Source organism: Papaver somniferum, unplaced genomic scaffold, assembly GCF_003573695.1.
Source record: "Papaver somniferum cultivar HN1 unplaced genomic scaffold, ASM357369v1 unplaced-scaffold_107, whole genome shotgun sequence".
Lineage (NCBI taxonomy): Eukaryota > Viridiplantae > Streptophyta > Magnoliopsida > Ranunculales > Papaveraceae > Papaver > Papaver somniferum.
Window position 1 is genome coordinate 3,931,273 of NW_020619603.1, and position 20,537 is coordinate 3,951,809.

General features: G+C 36.9%; 3 protein-coding genes across 3 annotated transcripts; all 3 read left to right on the forward strand.

Annotated features, from left to right (window-relative positions):
* Positions 1–7,594: 7,594 nt before the first annotated feature.
* On the forward strand, positions 7,595–9,568 carry LOC113327900 (receptor-like protein 52). Its single transcript, XM_026575018.1, has one exon. It carries the CDS (start codon positions 7,595–7,597, stop codon positions 9,566–9,568), a length of 1,974 nt encoding a protein of 657 aa, XP_026430803.1.
* A 2,013-nt stretch (positions 9,569–11,581) lies between these two features.
* Positions 11,582–14,463, forward strand: LOC113327901 (LRR receptor-like serine/threonine-protein kinase FLS2). Its single transcript, XM_026575019.1, has 5 exons — positions 11,582–11,642; positions 11,879–12,289; positions 12,433–12,559; positions 12,739–13,168; positions 14,287–14,463. Exons 1-5 carry the CDS (start codon positions 11,582–11,584, stop codon positions 14,461–14,463), a joined length of 1,206 nt encoding a protein of 401 aa, XP_026430804.1.
* Positions 14,464–17,670: 3,207 nt separating this feature from the next.
* On the forward strand, positions 17,671–20,123 carry LOC113328342 (mitogen-activated protein kinase kinase kinase 7-like). The gene is made up of 2 exons (XM_026575459.1): positions 17,671–19,652; positions 19,892–20,123. The coding sequence occupies exons 1-2, from the start codon at positions 17,747–17,749 to the stop codon at positions 20,023–20,025; spliced, it is 2,040 nt and encodes a 679-aa protein (XP_026431244.1). The 5' UTR covers positions 17,671–17,746; the 3' UTR covers positions 20,026–20,123.
* The last annotated feature ends 414 nt before the right edge of the window (positions 20,124–20,537 follow it).

A 20,537-nucleotide genomic window follows, 5' to 3' on the forward strand; every position in this document is an offset into this window, starting at 1 on the left:
AATTGATACAAAAACTCCAAATTTAAATGTTGGTTTCATCAAATTTTGTTTTGGTGGGTTTTTTTTGAAAGGATGGTGACACCTCTAGGGTTATAACTCGCGGACCGTATAGCAAAACTAGTCATAAAAACCCAAGGTGACCAAATTTGTGGTACAAAAACCTTACTCAAATGTTGGGATTCATTAAAACTCCATCTTAAACTAAATTATACAAAACCCTAAAATTTTTAAAAATTGATACAAAAACCCCAAATTTCAAAATTGGTTTCATCAAATTTTATGATGAAACCAAAAATTGGTTTCGTCAAATTCTATGAGCTTTCATCAAAATTTTATTTTTTGGAGTTTTTGTGCTACTTTTATTTTGGCGGGATTTTTGTGGATGGATAATGACTCCTTTGGGGTTATAACTCGCGCACCGATATTATAGTAATAATTAATGTACTTAGTTCTAACTTTGAATATTTTGAGGTAACTTACATTCATTAAGACGATTAATTCCAAAGAAACCTCAACATCATGCATAGGTAACCTTCCAAGACTATTAAAATGACACGTGTTCTGTACATGCAGTTACGTTCCTCACGTAAATGAATGACATGAGTTTTGTAGTATATTCAGCATATGTACATTCATTGCAGTGGAAGATCACACATTTTGTGTGCGAGAGGACGGATGAGTGGATCTTCACAAAGGTGCCCGGCTTAGAATTTTGCGGGAAGCTTGCTCCGGATATTTCACTAGCTTGCTTATAAATTGTACGAAACTACCCATGACCTAAGAAAATATGGTTCAAGATTGGAGTTTCATATCTAACCTTCCTAACTTATTTTGTAATCGGCATTGTATTAAGCTTTTGCTATCGTCGATCATGACTGCCACTAGCATGCATTACCGTCTGCCTCCACCATCACTTCATGGCCATGTATATGTCTAATAAACCATTGCCCCAAAACTGAACCACTGATATGCACTAGCCCGCCGGGAGCATGCCCATTCGGCATCGAAGGCCAGTTTTAAGGATACTGTACACTAAGAGAATCCAGCCTTAATTTAGGGGTGGAAAGGACGAACCCCTCACCTCAACGGGAGAACGGGGCGTACAAATTGGTAAGAAAAGCAAAGTCATGGTAAACCGATAAGAAACTTAATGGAAAAAGAAAAATTAGATTATTCAGAGTTGTGAATGCCATAGATTAGTGATGTCATATGAAATGGATAAAGAAAACTTTACTATGAATCAACTTTAGAAAAGTAGCAGCAGGTACATGATCAGTTGTAATATTGCATATGCTTACACTACAAGGCACTACATTTCTTAAACATATCCTTGTAACTTGCGAAGTTTTCTGCAAAGCATTCCTCACTTATATTGGTTATCGCTCGGCAACAATCAGCATTTGATCTATCGTTAACATCCCATCTCCCCCAAAGCCAACGTAAGAAACTCCCGCTACATTCACCAATTATGTGCACAAGTCCGCCCGTTTTTATTAGTTGCTCGTTGCAGGACCAAAAATCTTGGGTAGAAATCAATTCATCGCCGTTGACACCACCACCATTACTAGAGGCGACAAACCCATGATCAGTAGCAGCTGCGGCTGTGGAGATATTTAGGGACATCAGCATGAACACTAGTACTGCTGCATATGCTATAGCAGCCATCATTGGTTTGTAGAAACTCATTTTTCTTCCTTGTTCTTGAAATATAGTTTATCTAAGTCTAGATGGAAAGGAAGATAGAGGACTACTTTAGACTTGGATATGAAAGAAAGAAATGGTGTGGCTTTTGTACATATTCTGATTACCGAGGTAAGTTACATTGTTTACGGAGATAACTAGGTAAGTTACATTCTTAAAGACAGATACTTAAAGTTCCTAATTTATTTACTGCAAACGTCTTGTTGTGGTCAATTCCAAAGAAACCTCAATATCATGCATAAACTGCCTTTCATCACGGTTCCACTGACCGGTAATTCCAAGTGCATGCGTTAAAGCTGAAAACGCTGCGCAACCAGAAACTTCTAACGCTTTATGTGGATGCAGTCCAGCTGAATGCAATTTATATACAAGTCCTTAACAAATCTTTTAAGGGATATTTTGACTTTGGGTCCCATAAAATGGTATACCTTTGCATTTGGAGCCTAACTTTGTCCAGCTTTGAGTTTGGGTCCCGATCAAAGGTTGACTATTCTTGACCATCCAACAATCAGTTAAATATGGGTTATTTTAACGAAAATATTACTTTTTATTTATTTACTAACTCTACCAAGTTATCCAAGACAGTGAAATGACTAACGAAAACGTTTTATTTTTGTTAAAATATCTCATATTTAACTGATTGTTGGATGGTCAAGAATAGTCAATCTTTGACCGGGACCCAAACTCAAAGCTGGACAAAGTTAGGCTCCAAATGCAAAGGTATACCATTTTATGGGACCCAAAATCAAAATGTCCCATCTTTTAATGTGATAGATGTTTAGTAAACAGTTTTTATTTCCAAACTAACCCGGAATACTGAACACTTTGGTTAGGAATCGGAGCCGAAGTGAATGCCAAAACGGTTTTGGGAGTTTCATTGGAATTGATTACAAGGAAAAATAATGCTTTGTTTTAGAGTTTTTCTAAAATAAATCTAAGGAAAGTAACAACACTGTTAAAATTTCCAGATAATGGATAATTAATACAACCGACTCACTCCAAGAGCAAGACATGACCGAAAACCATACATACAATAACAACCAAAACAGCCTCAATTTCACGACAACCACCTGCGACGGCTACCACCATACAACTTATTCTCGGCACGACAGTTCACTTATAATGGTGTATATATATATTGTTGGGATATATATTTAAAAAAACATATTTTTGTAATATTAAACCAAACTTAAAGAAATAGTGTGGTGGTTTTTTCTGGGCTCCCACACTATAGATTTGGGTTCAAGTCTCACCCCATGCATTTGACTAGGTATCTAAAGACTTAAAGGCCTAGACAAAATTAGCTCCCACGTTAAACGGTGAGGAAATCCTCGCTTCTTATTGGTCGAAATAGGTCTTTTTCAAGTTTTGTGAAACGAGAATTTTGATGAGGATATTTGGCAACATATGATTAGTTAAAAAAAATAGAGAAAAAAATAACTGCATTACGTGTTTTAAACTTGGAATAGACATCAAAACCAACTCCAATTTGGAAATCCCTAAAAATTCAATTCCGAAAGAAACCAAACACCATAATAAAACATTCCTCTTTGTCATACCAGTGGTGCGTGATTCCATTCCATACAGTGAAGTTATAATGGGAAACACGTTTGTCTTCTAAATCTTTTCAATCCCAAGTTAAGCACGTCAATGTGATCAAATAGGTTCTGTACATGGCCGCATGTCTTGGAAGGAACCAATGTGGACATGGTGCCAAGAATGTGCATATAAGAATCTACGGCGCTCACATTTGCTTTTTTTCCACCTTTAACTAACCCATATAAAAACAAACGGGCACGTATTCATACCTTATCTTAAGACTTAAAGGCCTAGAAAAAATTAGCTCCACGTTGAACAGTGAGAAATTTTTTGCTTTCTATTGGTCGAAATAGGTTTTTTCGAGTTTTGTGAAATGAGCGTTTTGGTGAGAACACTTGGCAATGTATAATTGGTTTAAAATTTTCTTAATTTAATGTGTTTGGAATCCTATGGGAATCCAAATTCGAATACTCTACCATATTAAGAGTTTTTTTTCCAAATTAATACATACAAGACAAAAAAAACACATATTTTATGGGAAAAAATAAATGTATGTGAAAATAAAAAGTAAAAATTTAATAAAATCTGCACATATTTCCTATCTTTTTTCCACATATTTAATGTATTCTCCCCTCCGTACCAAACCAAAAATGCATCGCCAAGGGAAGGGACGAAGCCCCGCGACTCACCAAATCGAAAATGCATCGCCACGGGGCGGGGCGAAGCCCCGCGACTCTTCAAGTTAAAAGAAAAAATATGCCCGGTGCATAACACGGGCAAAAATCTAGTATTATATATATATATCTATATTACTTAAAAAAAATCCGGGAGAGCGGGGCCTTGGGGGTCTTGGGAGGTCTACTTATTTAAAAGTTAATTTTTTGCAGATTCAACTTCTGATTTCCATAACGTTTTTTGTCAACTTAATATTCTCATTTAAATTCATTAATTTCGGTTTTATATTCTAGCCGTTTTATTACTGTTATGGAGGATTTTAAGTAGGCAGTTATTATTGATTTTATTCTCATTAAACCGAATTGATTTCCTTTGAGTTATAAAAGATAGTGTTTGGAGAAGATGAATTACTAAGGTTTTTCATCTAATTGTATTCTGAGCAAGTGTAAGATAGAGTAAGAGTTGGTTCGATTTCTCAAGGTGCAGAGAAATCGAACAAGAAAGAACCATCTGTTTTATCCCATAGGTGTTCGACAAAATTTTTGACTGCTAGCACAATCAAGAGGCAGAGTCGCGAAATACCTTAAAGATAGCGACGTAGTCCCGACTAGGCTGCTTGAGATTCCATTTCATTATTTGTTCATTGTTTCCAACATATATATGTACTTAAAATGTTTAACAGGGAAAAACAAAATCACCAGGCGGTTGAACTTATACTGATGTTAGGGCTGTTCATGGTCGGTTTTGGTTCGGTTTCTAGTCAAACCAAAATCATTGGTTTCTAAAAATCTAAACCAAACCAATCCATTAACCATTGGTTTGGTTTCCAAATGGTTCCAGTTGGTTTCGGTTTGTCCCAGTGGTTTTTCGTTAACCAATAATTATGTCAAACCAAAAAAAAAAATCACAAATCTACAGATAAGAAAATCGTAGTTGCCGATAGTATTGGTTTACACAAATTTACAGACAAAAAAAAATACATAAAATATCAAGAATAGTTAAAGCTTACTCTAATTCTAGATATCAAAAGAAGATATATAATATATCTTAATTTAGTTATTGACAAATAAAAAAGAAGGAAGACGGGAAGAAAAAAGTCGAGTAGCAGCGGCTGTAGTTGGGGGTGGAGAAGGGAGGCGACTGAGAGAAGGAGAAAGAGGGAGAGTATCATAATGAAATATTAAATTTAGGGTTTCTATTTATCCTCTAAATCAATGAGTAAAATCTAATACTTGTAAATTAAAGATAGAAACTAAGTTTAAAAATTAATCGGTTTTCTAATGGTTTTTGGTTCGGTTTTAGAGGTCAAACCAAACCAAAACCAACACTATCTATTTTCCACTTTCTACACAGCAACCAATCCATTAATAAATGGTTCGGTTTGGTTTCTTCCTAATTGGTCTGGTTTGGTCCGGTTCCAGCGAAAAACCGAAACCATGTTCAGCTCTAACTGTTGTAAAGACTTTTCATCTTAATGATCATCAACAAATGGCCATGATTAAACTATGTTTTTGAGAAGAAAACTCATCAAGGAATCGAAAGATGCCTTTATATTTCTGTATCTTCTGGAGTAAAAGAAAAAAAGAAACTCCAAAATATTGTATGAACCAGTACCATCACTAACTGAAGATGCTTCTGTTTTCATGTTCCGAAGATTCTGCTTTCATGTTACATATAAACATGGTGATTATTAAGGTGCAGAATAGAAGTAGAGATAACCATGCAAATCAAGATGCATCTGTTTCTTTATGTTCGATATTGCCGGCGGCTAGGGTTTTGCTGGTTAGGTTTGTGTCTCTCGGAGGAGAAATCACTGAGTCAAGATGCTTATGCTTTCATGTTCCTTTCAAGTTCCGTATAAACATATTGAGTATTTAGGGGAAATGACAGTAGAGATAGTATTGACCCACCTTTATCAACACGACAGTATTTCCTCTCAGAGATCGAATAACTGATAAGCTTTTTGTCTCTGAGAGGACAAACCGGCGTGCAAATCAAGATGCATCTGTTTCTTATGTTCCATATAAACATAATTGGTTGCTGATTGTGGTGACTGAGGAAATAGACGTAGTTTTGCTATTTATTCACCACTTTTAGGGTTTTCGAATTACCTTTTTTGTGCTGTAAAATCTGGTTGCCGAGTTTAGTACTGAATCGGCGTGTAACTCGTTACAGTTGGCAAATCCCGATATAAATGGGGAATTTTGTATTATTAGGTTTTTGACGGCTTCAAACTCGGTCTCACAGGTAGTTTGTTAGGATGTTATTTTTTATTTACTAGTGCCTCGCCCGTTTTACAACTCCACTCAAAACGTAAAAAACACAATGACTCCTAAAACTTGATTAACTAAAGAATAGTCTTTGGCACCCGAGAGCTCAATAATGGAATGCTGAACGCATCATTCTAGTATTAATGTATTATTTTGATCACATAAACCTACCTTGGGTAGGCTGTATTCGGGATATTCCGTTGAGCAGGAATCTTTATTGTTTTTCAATTGTCTTTTGGTTTTAATGCTAACGCTGGTCGGTATCACTGGTAACGATGATGTCGAAACATTCCATGACGTTCTAGTAGTTGTCCACACGGGATGTCTTCTGAGCGAGAATACATCTGCCGGGTTATTTTATAACCACCGTTGGTCTGGGTTTATGTGATGTATTGTTAATGAAATGATTTTAAAAAACAAAATTACGTCTGCCGATTACTAGCTTTATGAGTAAAATAGTCTGTCAATTCCCGAGACCCGGAAATGAAGCGGCTCTGTTGATCTTGAAGTTTGACAAACTAGAACGCCATCTCTCCCAGTTCTGTAGATTGGAATTAGACTGTCAGGTTGGCTGCTCTCTCGGTTCAAATGAGGAGACTGGACTTCGAAAATAAGGCGTAGTTGAAGATCGGATTGAGTGATTGACCATACACTCAAGTGCAACTTTACGCTTCTGTCCGGGAACAAACGTAAATTAAAACTCTGTCCCATAGCGGACGTAGATTAAATGTACGCCCAAGTAAAGCGCTGGATTATACGTCCGCACGGCTTGTATACGTATATTAAAAATACGTCGGTTTCAGGCGCACATTAAAATTAAGTTTTACCAATTTTTACTTCACCATGGTAATGTGCAACTACAGACCAAACCATAGTTTTTTAGTTTTTAATTTTGTTTAGTCTTTAGTATGCTCGCATGTTTGTGGACGCTCTTAAGGAACGTACCGTAGACTAACTTTCACATTCTATTGTCGATCATTAATTGGACTTATCATGTTATTGCACACATCCTAAGTTTCACCATAACACTTTCCAGTTTCAAACAGGAACATACTTGGTAGCTAGACTCTGAGGTATGCTAGTTTTCTATAAACAGTTACTAATTAAACTATATTCATTGCATGTTGTGTACGTTTTAATGCAGGGCGCAACGTATATTTTATGTTGGAGGCTCACACAATGAAAAAGAGCTATAGTAATTAGTATATTTTGGGTCAGATATATATTTTTTAGGTGACGGGCAGTCCTAATATTTTGTGTCAGATATATATTCTTTGAAGTGGCTGTAATGCCGTGCAATATAGCTAAAGCGCTTGTAATATTTTAACGTTAACTTAGCTGACTAGAAAAATCATTCTGTCTATATAATTCGACGACTTGGAGTCATAATTCAATCCATCTTCTTAAAAATGTTGATCTCTAAACAAGTTATGTTCTCTCTCATCTTCTTTTTTCCCCTGTTCGTTCTTGTAGTAAACTCTCTGAAAATTCAAGAGAACCAACAAGAACGAAGTATTCTTCTAAAACTCAAGAAAGAATTTGGAAATCCATTATCTTTGGAATCATGGAATTCATCTCATCTGTGCAACTGGGAACGTATTGAATGCGATACCCATGGTTCTGTCTCTAGCATATATCTTGCAAGTATGAATATTACAGGAAAAATTCCAAGATTCATTTGCAATTTGAAAACCTTGATGGAACTTGATCTTTCTGACAATAATATTTTTGGGGAGTTCCCGGATTCTGTCTTAAATTGTTCAAAGCTTGAAGTTTTGAATCTTTTCGGTAATCAGTTAGTTGGCAAAATTCCGAACGACATTGATAGAATTTTGAATCTTCGAGTACTTAATCTGGGATTGAATAATTTGAGCGGGACAATTCCGGGGAAGTTGTTTTTGTTAAAGAACTTGACCCAGGTGGATTTATTTAATAACAAATTGTCAGGTGAAATTCCTAAAGACTTCGAATGTTTGAATATGGAACGTATCAATCTTTCGATAAATAAGTTAACAGGTTCGATCCCTGAAGCTATTGGTAAACTGAAGAATTTAACAGACATAAATATGTCAAGGAATCGATTAAGCGGAGACATACCTGTGAGTATTGCTTTACTTCCACTACTAGTATATATATATCTTTCTGAAAACATGCTATCAGGTGAACTACCCCAAGAATTAGGTTTACATTCGCAGCTACTTGGTCTTGCTGTAGATGAAAACAAGCTCTCAGGAAGGTTACCAGAAAATTTATGTCATGGTGGTGCGTTAGTTTCTATTTTGGTATCATCAAATAAGTTTACGGGAAAACTCCCAAAAACTTTTTCAAACTGTTCTAGTTTGACGGAAATTTATCTTGCAAATAACATGTTAAGTGGTGAGGTCCCGGCTAGTTTCTGGTCTATAGATGCTGCAACGTACATTGTGATGAGCGATAACTTGTTTTCTGGAGAACTTCCACATAAGTTGAGCTCGAGTTTATCGATTCTCAACTTAGCCAATAACAATTTTCGAGGTAGTATGCCAGCTGGTATTGGTTCTATCGAGTTTCTTAATGTCCTTTCCTTGAGATCAAACAAGTTTAATGGTTCAATCCCTGAAAATATCTTTCATTTGAAATATCTAAATATATTAGACTTATCAGTAAACAATCTCTCGGGCCATATTTCTACAAAATTAGGAGACTTACATGGATTCATCAACAACACTGTTTCGTACATTAGTTATCCTGGAATTCAGTTTGTGACAAAAGGGGTCATGGTACAACTTGACCATTTATATAACAACAGCAGAGCCATTGATTTGTCGTGCAATTCTCTTGGGGGAACCATTCCAACAGATATAGGTTTATTAAAACTACTTTATACGCTTAATTTGTCCCATAATCATTTCTCCGGTGATATCCCAACAAGTATCGGAACCTTGTCTGTTCTAGAGTCCTTAGATTTAAGTTCTAATAGATTGTCAGGACCTATCCCACAATCATTGGCAACAATAGACTCTCTCGGGATGTTTAACTTATCTTACAATAACCTGAGTGGTAGAATTCCTAGACAAGATCACTTTGATACACTTAGTTTGGATGGTTCAGCTTTTGTTGGGAACCCTTTGTTGTGTGGATCTCCAACAAATAAAGTTTGCCAGGGTGATCGGAATACTATTACCAATGATGCTAATCCTACAATTGAAGTTGATGAAGTCGACCGAAAGGATGCAAAGGAGAGATTATTGTTGTTTGCTATTGCTGCTGTGGGGTTTGGAGTTGGATTTTGGGGTCCATTCCTCGTTTTATTTTCAAGGAAACAAGAATGGTGGTTTCCATACTGGAAATATATGGATTCCGTTGCAGTTAAAATATATAACAAGTTTATTCAGAATAATTAATTATCTCCATGTACTCCTTTTTTTTCTTTTTTTCCGGGTTGTAATTATCAATATTTGGATTCTATAATAAGAAATTAAGAAATAATTATGGTGATTCCTATATGCCTCATCATAATAATGTCAGTTTGATAGTAAAAGACTAAAAGTTAGTATGTGATTTCTGCTCAGTATAAGCTTTAACTTACCTGAAGCGCTGAAATTTTAAGTTTCCTTCGGATTCAAAACGAAGGCTTAATTTCCCTTTTTGTGCATCCTTCTAGTATATTATGGTAAAAAAAAACTTCGTAATATGTAGACTGTAGGATTAGATTGTTGTTCATGATGTGGAAGAAGACGGAGAAACCTTGTTGACTGGGAGGAATCCGGTGGATTTTCTCGGGGCTTTAACAGGGGTGGATCCCTGTAATAGGGCTGTAATTGAGGTGCGGTGGGACCCACTCTTATTACAGTCCCGTGAGATCTCACACGGGATTTCTCCCGGTCAACCTAACACTACTATTGTAGAAGCCAAATTTAAAGTAAGAGGAGAGGTTCATGTCAGTAAGAGGGGAAAGAGAAACAACTGCTAGATAGTACTACAAATCAGAAGAGTTCGGTTGGATTACCATCTAATTCATAATTGGATATCGTTCGAAATACAATTCCATATTCTCTAGATCCTCTATATTTGTGAAGTTGGTTAACCTTAAGCAATTAACCCTAACCTGGCAAGCCGGTTTTAAAAATTAACTGGTCCATGGGTTTCAAAAAATTATTTATTCATTTGAAATCTTTAATGGAGTTCGAAGTCCTTGTAGCGTAAGATATTCCTTGAAGCGGATGAAATGAGGTGCAGTGTATACAGTTTTGTTGGAACCTCAACAGCCAAAAAAAAAAATAGCTAAAAATAATATAATTGGTTTGCGATCAGCCCGAGCATCTTTTTACCAGTCAATGATTGAAACTATATAAATGCTAGTATCTAACAGGGATTCCATAAATGCTGCTGTCCTTGGATTTTAATTTGGTTTAATTCCTAATATGTTCAATACAATTACAGTGTCAGAACATTAATCACCATTTCGCATCTTGCATAGCATGTGGCCGGCCAGATCCATCAAATTCTCTAATAGATCATATTATGATTAACTCGCCAACCTTAAATTAAATAGTGAATTATATATTGAGAAAGTCTGCTCTTTACCTGATGGAATGATTAGCTAATCTCTCTCTAGATAATTCATAAATGGCTGACAGACTACTCGGTTTCCAAGTCAAGCTTAATCATCGAGTCGACGAATGAAAATACAGACAATCTAATAATAATTGAACTAGTAGGAGTTCTTAGATCATTATAATGTTGAAGATTTTAAATAGTACTTCATATCTAAGCATTCAGCATATTCATTCATCAAACAAAACATCTAAATATCAACAAAGCTAACTAGTTATGGCTTCATCCAATAAGAACACTCAAGTAGAGTCATTTTAGGAAAAATATTGATGGGGGCATTTTATGATAGGGTCGTGGGGGACAAATCATGTCTTGACAAGTATTTTTGCTATAAACTGATTCCGTCAAATTTTGTTTTCAAATATATAAAAGAAGTGTATTTTTGGTGAAAATATTGGTTATCATAACTAATGATATTTTATCCTTTATATTTTTGGTAACAGAATTTGTTAAAACAATTAATTGGAAAACACATGTCAAGACGTAATTTGTCCCCCATGCCCCATCATAAAACGTCCCCATCAAGAATTTACTCTTATCTCCATTTTATGCATCTTTATTTCTTGGTCTTTTTGGTGATCAGCATCACTAAGTTCCCGCTTGCCTTTCACCGCTGCCACGAAGAGGATAGAAATGCTCTCTTGAGCTTTAAATCTTCTTTGGACGACCCTTCAAATAGATTATCATCATGGAAACAAGGCAGCCAACGTAACTGTTGTAATTGGCATGGTATTACATGTTCCAGTGACTCATTTCGGGTCGTCTCCATCCATCTAAGAAATAAAGGCCTTGAAAATTACATGGAGGGATTTGAGTATGATTCCTTTGATGTCTTTGATCCACCAAGCACTTTGCTGGCAGGTAAGTTTTCTGCTTCCCTTTTGAAAGTTACTCATTTAGAGTATCTTGGTCTTGCCTAAATGACTTCCAGGAATCAGATATCACAAATAAATTTGCTGATCTAACATCACTCACTCATCTTGATCTCTCCTACACGAATTTTGCATCATCAATTTCGACACAAGTCACCAACTTATCATCTCTACAGTTCCTCGATTTATCCTGCAACTCCGATTATTTTAGCACTTCTTGCTTAGAATCATTATCTACAAAATGGGTGAGAGGTTTAGTGAATCTTAAGGTATTAAGGTTGAGCGGTCTTGATCTATACCAGGCTACATCTCCACAAGAGAAATTTGGTGAACATATACCGTATCTTTCTAATCTCAGGGAGCTCGAGCTTTCTTATTGCAATATATCTACTCCGGTTTTCCCCATTCACGAGTTTTACAATCTTTCTCGTTTATCATCTTTTAAAATGAATCACAATTTTGGACTTCATTTTCCATTCCCAGTTGAGCTGGCTAATTTGACTTCACTTTCTATTCTTGAGTTATCTGGCTGTAATCTCCATGGTTCAGTCCCTTATCTCGATGGATCACTACATTCATCGTTCTATGATCTTTCCGAACTACAATATCTTGACCTATCTGATAATTCAGTTACAGGTTTTATTCATCCTTCAGTGTCCAACCTAAAATTCCATACCATCTCGACTTATCTTTTAATAATTTCGAAGGGTCCATACGGAAATCAATCTGTGAGAATCTTCCTCTTCAAATACTTCTTTTGGATTACAATAATATTACAGGAACTATACCAAGTTGCTTATCAAAGCTCCAAAATCTTAGGCACTTTGCAGTTGCTGGAAACTCTATTGAGGGCAATGTTTCGTTTTTCTCCTTGATGAATGAAAACCTATTAGCCCTTGATATGAGGTTTAATAGCCGTTTAAACCTAGATATGAGTTTACACTTGGATCAATACTTCTTGTACCCTCCTAAGTTTAGACTAAAATATCTAAGGTTAAGGTCATGCAATCTCGAAGGATTATTCCGTATTATCATTTGTAATTTGATTTGACTGATCTTGTGGTATTGGATTTTTCTCATAATAGTTTAACAGGAACCATCCCTTCTTGTCTTTTCAAACTCAAACATCTTCTTAAGATATATCTTCCTGATAACAAACTTCATGGTCCACTGCCTCTTCCACCTAAAGGTATAACAGAGTTTGATCTATCAAGTAACAAGTTCAGCGGTGAAATCTCGTCAAAATTAGGAAGAAGACTCTTTAATGCTCACTCCGTCAGTCTAGCTGGTAATCAACTTTCAGGTTCAATTCCGTTTATTATATGTTCAACACAACCAAGATTTACATCTACCCACTATATTGATCTATCCAACAACAAACTATCTGGGACGATACCTTCTAATATAGGGTATTGTGGAAATATGCGTGGTCTACAACTTGGAAACAACAATCTCACCGGAAATGTTCCAGATGGGCTTAAATTAGCCAAGTACATCAGCTTTCTCCAGTTAAAGGTGTGTTGAACTCTTTTCCTTCACCGAGGTTACTTTTCCCGCAGGGTTTTATTGCTCGGCAAGGTTTTTAATGAGACAACAACAAACACCAGGAATGTAATTTCCCAGCTAAGGCTATTGTCTCTCTCACGAGGATTTTCTGCCTTAGGAGTTGTGAAGCAACTAGTCAAATTCAATGGAGCAAAGTGATCATCTGCAACAGATCACCTTTACTTGCATCTGTCACGTTGTACTCTTTTCCCTTCATTAAGGTTTTATCCCACTGGGTTTTCCTTGTCAAGGTTTTAATGAGGCAATGTATACTTATCCAACTACGTTTTAAGTTTAATTAATATTGTGCTCTTTTTCTTTAGTTCAGGTTTTTCACTCAAGGGTTTTCCTGACGAAGCTTTAACGAGGCAATAACTTAGACTCGTCGATCTTTGAAGATCGTATTGCATGTGATGAAGTATATGTAAAATACGAGACAACATGTGAAGTACTACATGTGAAGATTTGTACCAAGGTTTTATCCCATTGGGTTTTTCCTCATCAAAGTTTTTAGTAAGTAAATTGATTACAACACAAGTCATCAAGGAGAGGACGACATTTGAAAAACTACATTCGAAGCACTATGTATAAAGTTTTGTTATTGAACCGCACAAGGGAGAGTGTTACAAGGCCTACAACCCATGGATGTGCGGTCCATCTGGTTACCTAGTGTTTCCCCTTTATATATGTTGTATCCATGTAACCCTAAGATACTGATGAATGGAACTCTCTTGCCTCTTTGTCTTCCCTATATTTCCACTACAACATAAAGATAATTCTACACTACATTATTGTACACTTATCATTATATTGTCAGGGAGTATAATTATTGGATAAAGAGTAAGGGAGGGATGAGATTGTGTCACAAGGGGGCAAACTAACTCTACCTTCCATGTTAGTTTCTGCAATATTACGCCATTGAGGGCTCGAACCTGGGACCTCTCGGAGTGCATGAAACTTCTGTGGAACGGGGATGACCAGCTGAGCTAGGTGGCCCGTTTTAAAAATATTATTATTATTATGAGAATCACTGGATATTTTATTTATTTTTTTACTTTCAATATTATTATGAGAATCCTTGTCACCAGCTGGACGCCGACGCCCTTATGTATGACAATACCCAATCTATGAAAAAAGAAATTACATTTCTTTGCCCTGACATCAAACCTAGACAAGTGATTATGCAGCCTCTTCAAAAGGTCCACAAAATCCTCCCCAGTTCCCCGAAAGTCGTGAAAGCCAAAGTGCCAAAGCCTAAACCTTGAGCTAAGCATTTTTCAAAATACTTTTACGAGAAATAGCATTCTTCAAGGTTAATCCTGGATGAAAATCACGAACTCCTCCACCAGTAAAAGGTGACACCCCAGTCACGTCCAAACAAACATCCCGACTCGTATCCCAGTTGTATCCCATAATATCTACAGGTCTAAGAGCCTCACCTTCATTAGATAAGAGACCCAAATCAACTTCCTTCCTAACAAGAACGCCAGCACGATAACACATATAAGCAATAGTGTCTCCGACAAGATCATGCCGTAATTTGAGGCCTACCTCATGAGCACAGTGCAAAGCGTGATCACCAGTACAATCCACACAAAAAGTACAAAGACTATCCGCTATGAAAAGGGGGATACCCAAACGATAACAAAGAACTGCACTAAATTGGCGCGCCCCAAGCCTATGATTGAGTCCCTCAATGGGTAGAAATTTGAGAAAATTTGAAGCATGATCGGACTTGTTACATTGCCAAAGAGCACAATCACGAGCAGTCATGGAGAACTTCACAGGCATTTCTTTCATGACAACCTTAAAATACTTAACCGTCAGAAATTTCATGGGATGAGGGGCAGTAAGATCGATGTTGACACCAGGACATACATGTGAAAATAATTCCATAGACCGCTGAAAACCAAGGTCAGGCTCCTGAATAGAAGTATTGGGCAAGATGGCAGATTGAAGGGGTTGAATCTGGATTACAGAAGCTAAGTAAGAATAATGCATCGCATTGGCCATGAAAAATAAGCCCGAACCACCATGCCTAAGAGGTAAAGAAAATTATTATTTGTATTTGGAAACCTAACAACCTAAGCTCCAACAAATAGGGGCTGAGATTATGTCGCGAGGAGGGCAAGCTAACTCTAACTTCCATGTCAAATTCTGCAATATTGCGCCATTGGAGACTTGAACCTGCAACAGATAGGGGGCTGAGATTATGTCTGGTTTTGTCATTAATAACGCACTTTAGCACTTTAAAAATACCAATTTTCCAAACTGAGTTTACATTTCGTTAATTTCACAACGCCTTTTAAAGTATAGTTTGTCAAACGCTCTGTCACTTTATTTTCATAACTTTTATTTTCACAATACAACACAACTTATCGCACATCACAGCACATAATCACTTTTCTCGAACTCACCGCAATACTAACCTTTGGAAAATTGTTTTTGATTGAGTAGGCTTTAAATTTGAATTTCTAGATCTTTTAAACAAGTGAAAATTATATATATATATATATATATTTCTTTAATGTCGAAAGATCTCTTAGATACTTTTTTAATATACGTGTGAGTAATATATATTCTTGTCAATTAACCAATATATTATCAATTAATTAACCAATGTATTATCTTTTTGGTTGTTAGGAACAAGAATCTAAAATAGGTGATTCACAATAAGAACGCATCCAACACCATTACCAGCAGATATTATCACTAAGATATTAGCGGCTTATATAGTAAACCTGTAGAGATTTATTTTAGTTTTAAGTTTGTAATCTATTCATTGATAAGAAGACTAACAAGGAACAATTAATTAAGCAAAACAATACAATCCAAAGAAACCACAACAAGAGCAACCCCCATGGACAAAGCCCAAGAGCAAGACATACCCCAAAACGAATGACTGGCAGTAGGTTCCCGAACGAGACAGACCCACAACCGACTCACAACCTGAGAGACGGTTCACATCCACCTGCATGCCCACTTCGAATAACATTCACGATTCAAGCTATATATATATATATTTTGAAACCTTTTCTAATGTTCACAGTTCGAATCTATGAACTTATAATGTTCAGCTGGCAATGAAAAATATTCTCAAGGTTGAAACGCCTTTATTGCCCTAAGCCCTAACGATTTTTCCTCTTAATCATTATCAAAGGGTAATGGTTACCCTATGTTTTTGAGAAGAGAAGCCATCATGGAAATCAAAGATGCTTCTATATTTATTTTATCTTTTTGTATCTGCATGTAAAAAAAAAAAAAAAAAAAACCAAAAGATGGTATGAAATATCTTCACTAACATAATGATTTTTCCTCTCGGAGAGATCAAAGAGCTGGTTATTAGATTTGTGTCTCTGAGAGGAGAAATCACTATGCAAATCAAGATGCTTTTGTTTTCATGTTCATATAAGTATAGCCATTAATAAGATGGAGAATGGCAGCGGAGATAGTTTTGAACCACCTTCAATGAACACAATGATTTTTCCTCTCAGATATCGAAGAGCTAGATCGCTTTGTCTCTGTCTCTGATAAGAGAAATCACTGTGCAAATCAAGAAGATTCTGTTTTAGGGTTACATAGGAACAGAAATCAAGATGCTTCTGTTCTAAGGGTTTCGGGGCTGCATACGAAAGAGAAGAGGGTTCATGATACAATGACCAAAATCAACATTGTGACCTGAATTTTTTTTCTCTCTAACAAATATGTCCCATGACATGTGGGTCAAAATATGCATTCTGACCCAAAATTTACCTCCTCACACAAAATTGGTCATATAACCCAACACACATTGCTTTTGAGAAAACGGACTTCCATGGTTTGGAAGAAAGCTGTTGACTGTTTCCGAAAAGATCAGTTAAGGACAGTAAACATGTTTAAAGGCTGATCATTGTCCACCAACTCCGTGTTATTTTTCTGAGTAGTTCACCCATTCGAGCAACTAGAATTCGTCCAGTCCAGACATGTTAAAGTAGGAGTACAAATTTTTTCACACTCCTCTGACGAGCGTATATTTCACATGTTCTTCTGATTGGTCGATTATTTAACTGATGGTTCCACCACCTTTCATATTTAAAATCAAGATCCTCATTATATAACTTTCTAAATTAAATTAAAAGTAGAGATTGAAATGTTAGGCGCACACTAGTGCACAAATTCGGACACTCAAATAGCTAATCCACCGACTCTTAGAATTTGCCGCATCAAATACACGTTAGCTATAAACTGATGAAATGTCCGTCACATCCGCTGTGGTCGCAAAAGAACTTGCTGCATGGCTGTTATAAAATAAAGCAAAGATCCACATCAGCTGTGGATCCCAAAAGAACTTGCTGCATGGCCTTTATAAATTAAGCAAAGATCTGTTAAGATCCTCAAGAAAATACGGTTAGCCGTTAGTTAAAATAAGAGTCAAAAAATTCCAGGAAAATGCCACGCAGAAAACGGACTGCCATGATTTGGAAGAACACCGTGCCAGTTTCCAAATATTTGCAAATCATTTTGAACATTCATCGTTTTTTTGCCGTAATCTGAATCTTTGCACCAGGAATGGATCAGTTCAGGCACTTGGGAAAAGTTCTGGGGTATCTGAAGGCATTAATGGTATTCAAAGACGACATTCAAATCAACCAACAGCAATGTTGTTTGTTAGTCGATGTCTATACTCTCGCGTACGAAGTGATTGCCGAAGAGATTAAAAAGAATTTGAGGATTGAAGAGCGACACACGAAATGGAAAGCTATTGAATGTCCATTGAAAGAGTTGCACAGGATTTATAAAGAAGGCGCACATTATATTCAACAGTGTTTAGAAATCAAAGATTGGTGGGCTAAAGCGATATCTCTTGCGCAGAATACCGATTGTATAGAATTCCACATTCACAACTTTTTATCTTGTATTCCTGTTGTCATTGAAGCAATCGAGATTTCCGGAGAGATTGCAGGGTGTGACCACGACGAGATTCATAAGAAACGGGTAATAATCTCAAACAAGTATGATAAAGATTGGAGGGATCCGAAACTTTTCCAGTGGAAATACGGCAGGCAGTACTTGGTTTCGCAAGATATCTGCAATAGGTTGGATACAGTTTGGCGAGAAGATCGTTGGTTTCTTTTGCAAACAATTCGAGAAATGAGAAGTTCGACGAATCTTTCAAAGCAAGAACAACGGCTTGCAGAGATACTTATGCGAAAGCTAGATGATACAGAACCTGAAACTCTTTTTCATAGTTCGTTGCTAGTAGGTTCCAAGGATTTTCAGGTGAGGAGGCGATTAGGGAACGGAAGCAGCCAGTACAAAGAGATTCAATGGTTGGGTGAAAGCTTTGCGGTGCGTCAGTTTTACGGCAATATCGATAAGTTAATTCCTAATATATCTTTGCTCTTGTCAATTACTCACCCAAATGTAATGCATTTCGCATGGGGATTCTCTGATGAGGATAAGAAAGAGAACTTCTTAGTAATGGAGCTTATGAATAAAGATCTGTTCAGTTACATCAAGGAGTTATCTGGTCCAAGGAGGCGAATTCTTTTTTCGTTACCTGTTGCTGTTGATCTTATGTTACAAATTGCAAGAGGTATGGAATATCTACATTCACAGAAGATACACCATGGTGACTTAAATCCTTACAATGTCCTTGTCAGAACAAGGAATTCTTCGTCAGATGGGTACTTGCATGCAAAAGTCTCTGGCTTTGGTTTATCTTCGATTAAGAACTTTAACGTGCGAACCCCCAGCTCTCCACAGGAGACGCACCCGCATATATGGTATGCCCCTGAAGTTTTATCCGAGCAAGAACACTCGGGAGATAACTGTGCATTTCAGTATTCGGAGAAAGCCGATGTTTATAGCTTTGGGATGATATGTTATCAGCTTTTGACGGGGAAAGTTCCATTTGAGGATTTACATGGACAAGGTGATAAACTAAGTAGGAATATAAGATCAGGTGAGAGGCCGTTGTTCCCGTTCTCTCCACCGAAATATCTCACTTCCTTAACTAAGAGATGTTGGCATGCTGAGCCTCTTCAACGACCAAGTTTCACATCCATTTGTAGAATTCTCCGCTACATAAAGAGATTCCTATTAATGAATCCAGACCATAGCCAACCTGATGCACCGTCCCCGGTGATGGATTACTGTGACATTGAGCAAGGACTTTCAAAGAAATTCTCCGAGTGGGGAAGTCACGATCCACTAGTCGTATCACAAATCCCATTCCAAATGTTTGCTTATAGAGGTTTTGAGAAAGAAAGGATAATTGTGAATTTTAGAGAAAGGAGTTCGGAATCCGGAAGCGACGGAGCTTCTTTATGTGGTGATGAAAATGGGGGCACATTAGAAGATCCTTTCCAGCAGATAGCCGAGATGCCTACAGTTAGCTACGACAGGACAGAACCCGTTTTGAAGAAAACTTTCTCAGCAAAGAAGTTCATGGATGGAAAAATCAGTAAACCAGGTCAGTTGCATCATCCCCATTTTTATTTATTTCCATCTTGCATTAGTCGTGATAAATTGCTGCATCTCAACCCTCATGAATCCGCCTGGAGCCTTCGCTATGACATAGCATTTCCATCATAATGCAAACCAGAATGTTATGATAGTTTAAAGCTGACCTAAATAACGTTTTGCAAATTAACTCTAGAGTTCGTATCCAGATGTTTAACCGAAAATGTCCACACCGATGTTATATGACAGGTACACCAAGTCCAAGAGGGAGAACAAGACCTCCGCAATTGACAATTTGGGGTCGTAATCTAAACAACGAAAGTATAATGAGCCCTAGCAGACGTAAAGCATCTGGCCATTCATCAGATTCTGAGTTGCCATAGGATTTCTGTAATCAGCTTTGTAATGTATTTTGTACATTAGCTAATTTTTTTCTTTTCTTCTTTTGCTATGTTCAGTATACTTGGAATTAATTGGACAACTGACTTTTGATGTTTCTAAAAAATTACCTCTCATGCGGTTGAAATGCAAATCGCCAAAAAATATAGAGCCTCATAATTGACCACCACGCCACATGCGATCGAGCAAAACGCATGGAAGTTCGGCTTGAACGTGCATTGTTATAATTACCGGAGGGAAATGCAAATCTTCTAATTATGAAAAAAATATACCGGAGGGAAATGCAAATCTTCTAATTATGTAGAAGCTCGCGTGCACTATCTTAAATACACTGATGAAATGAAAATCGCTAAGAGTATAAAAGCTCAGGCAAATCGTTAAGGTTACAAAAGCTCATATAACACCAAACAAAAACCCTAAAACCTCTACCTCTTCTCCTCTCCTCCATCCCTTCCCGTCATAAGCCCTAAAACACCACAAATGGCATGTAGATTAA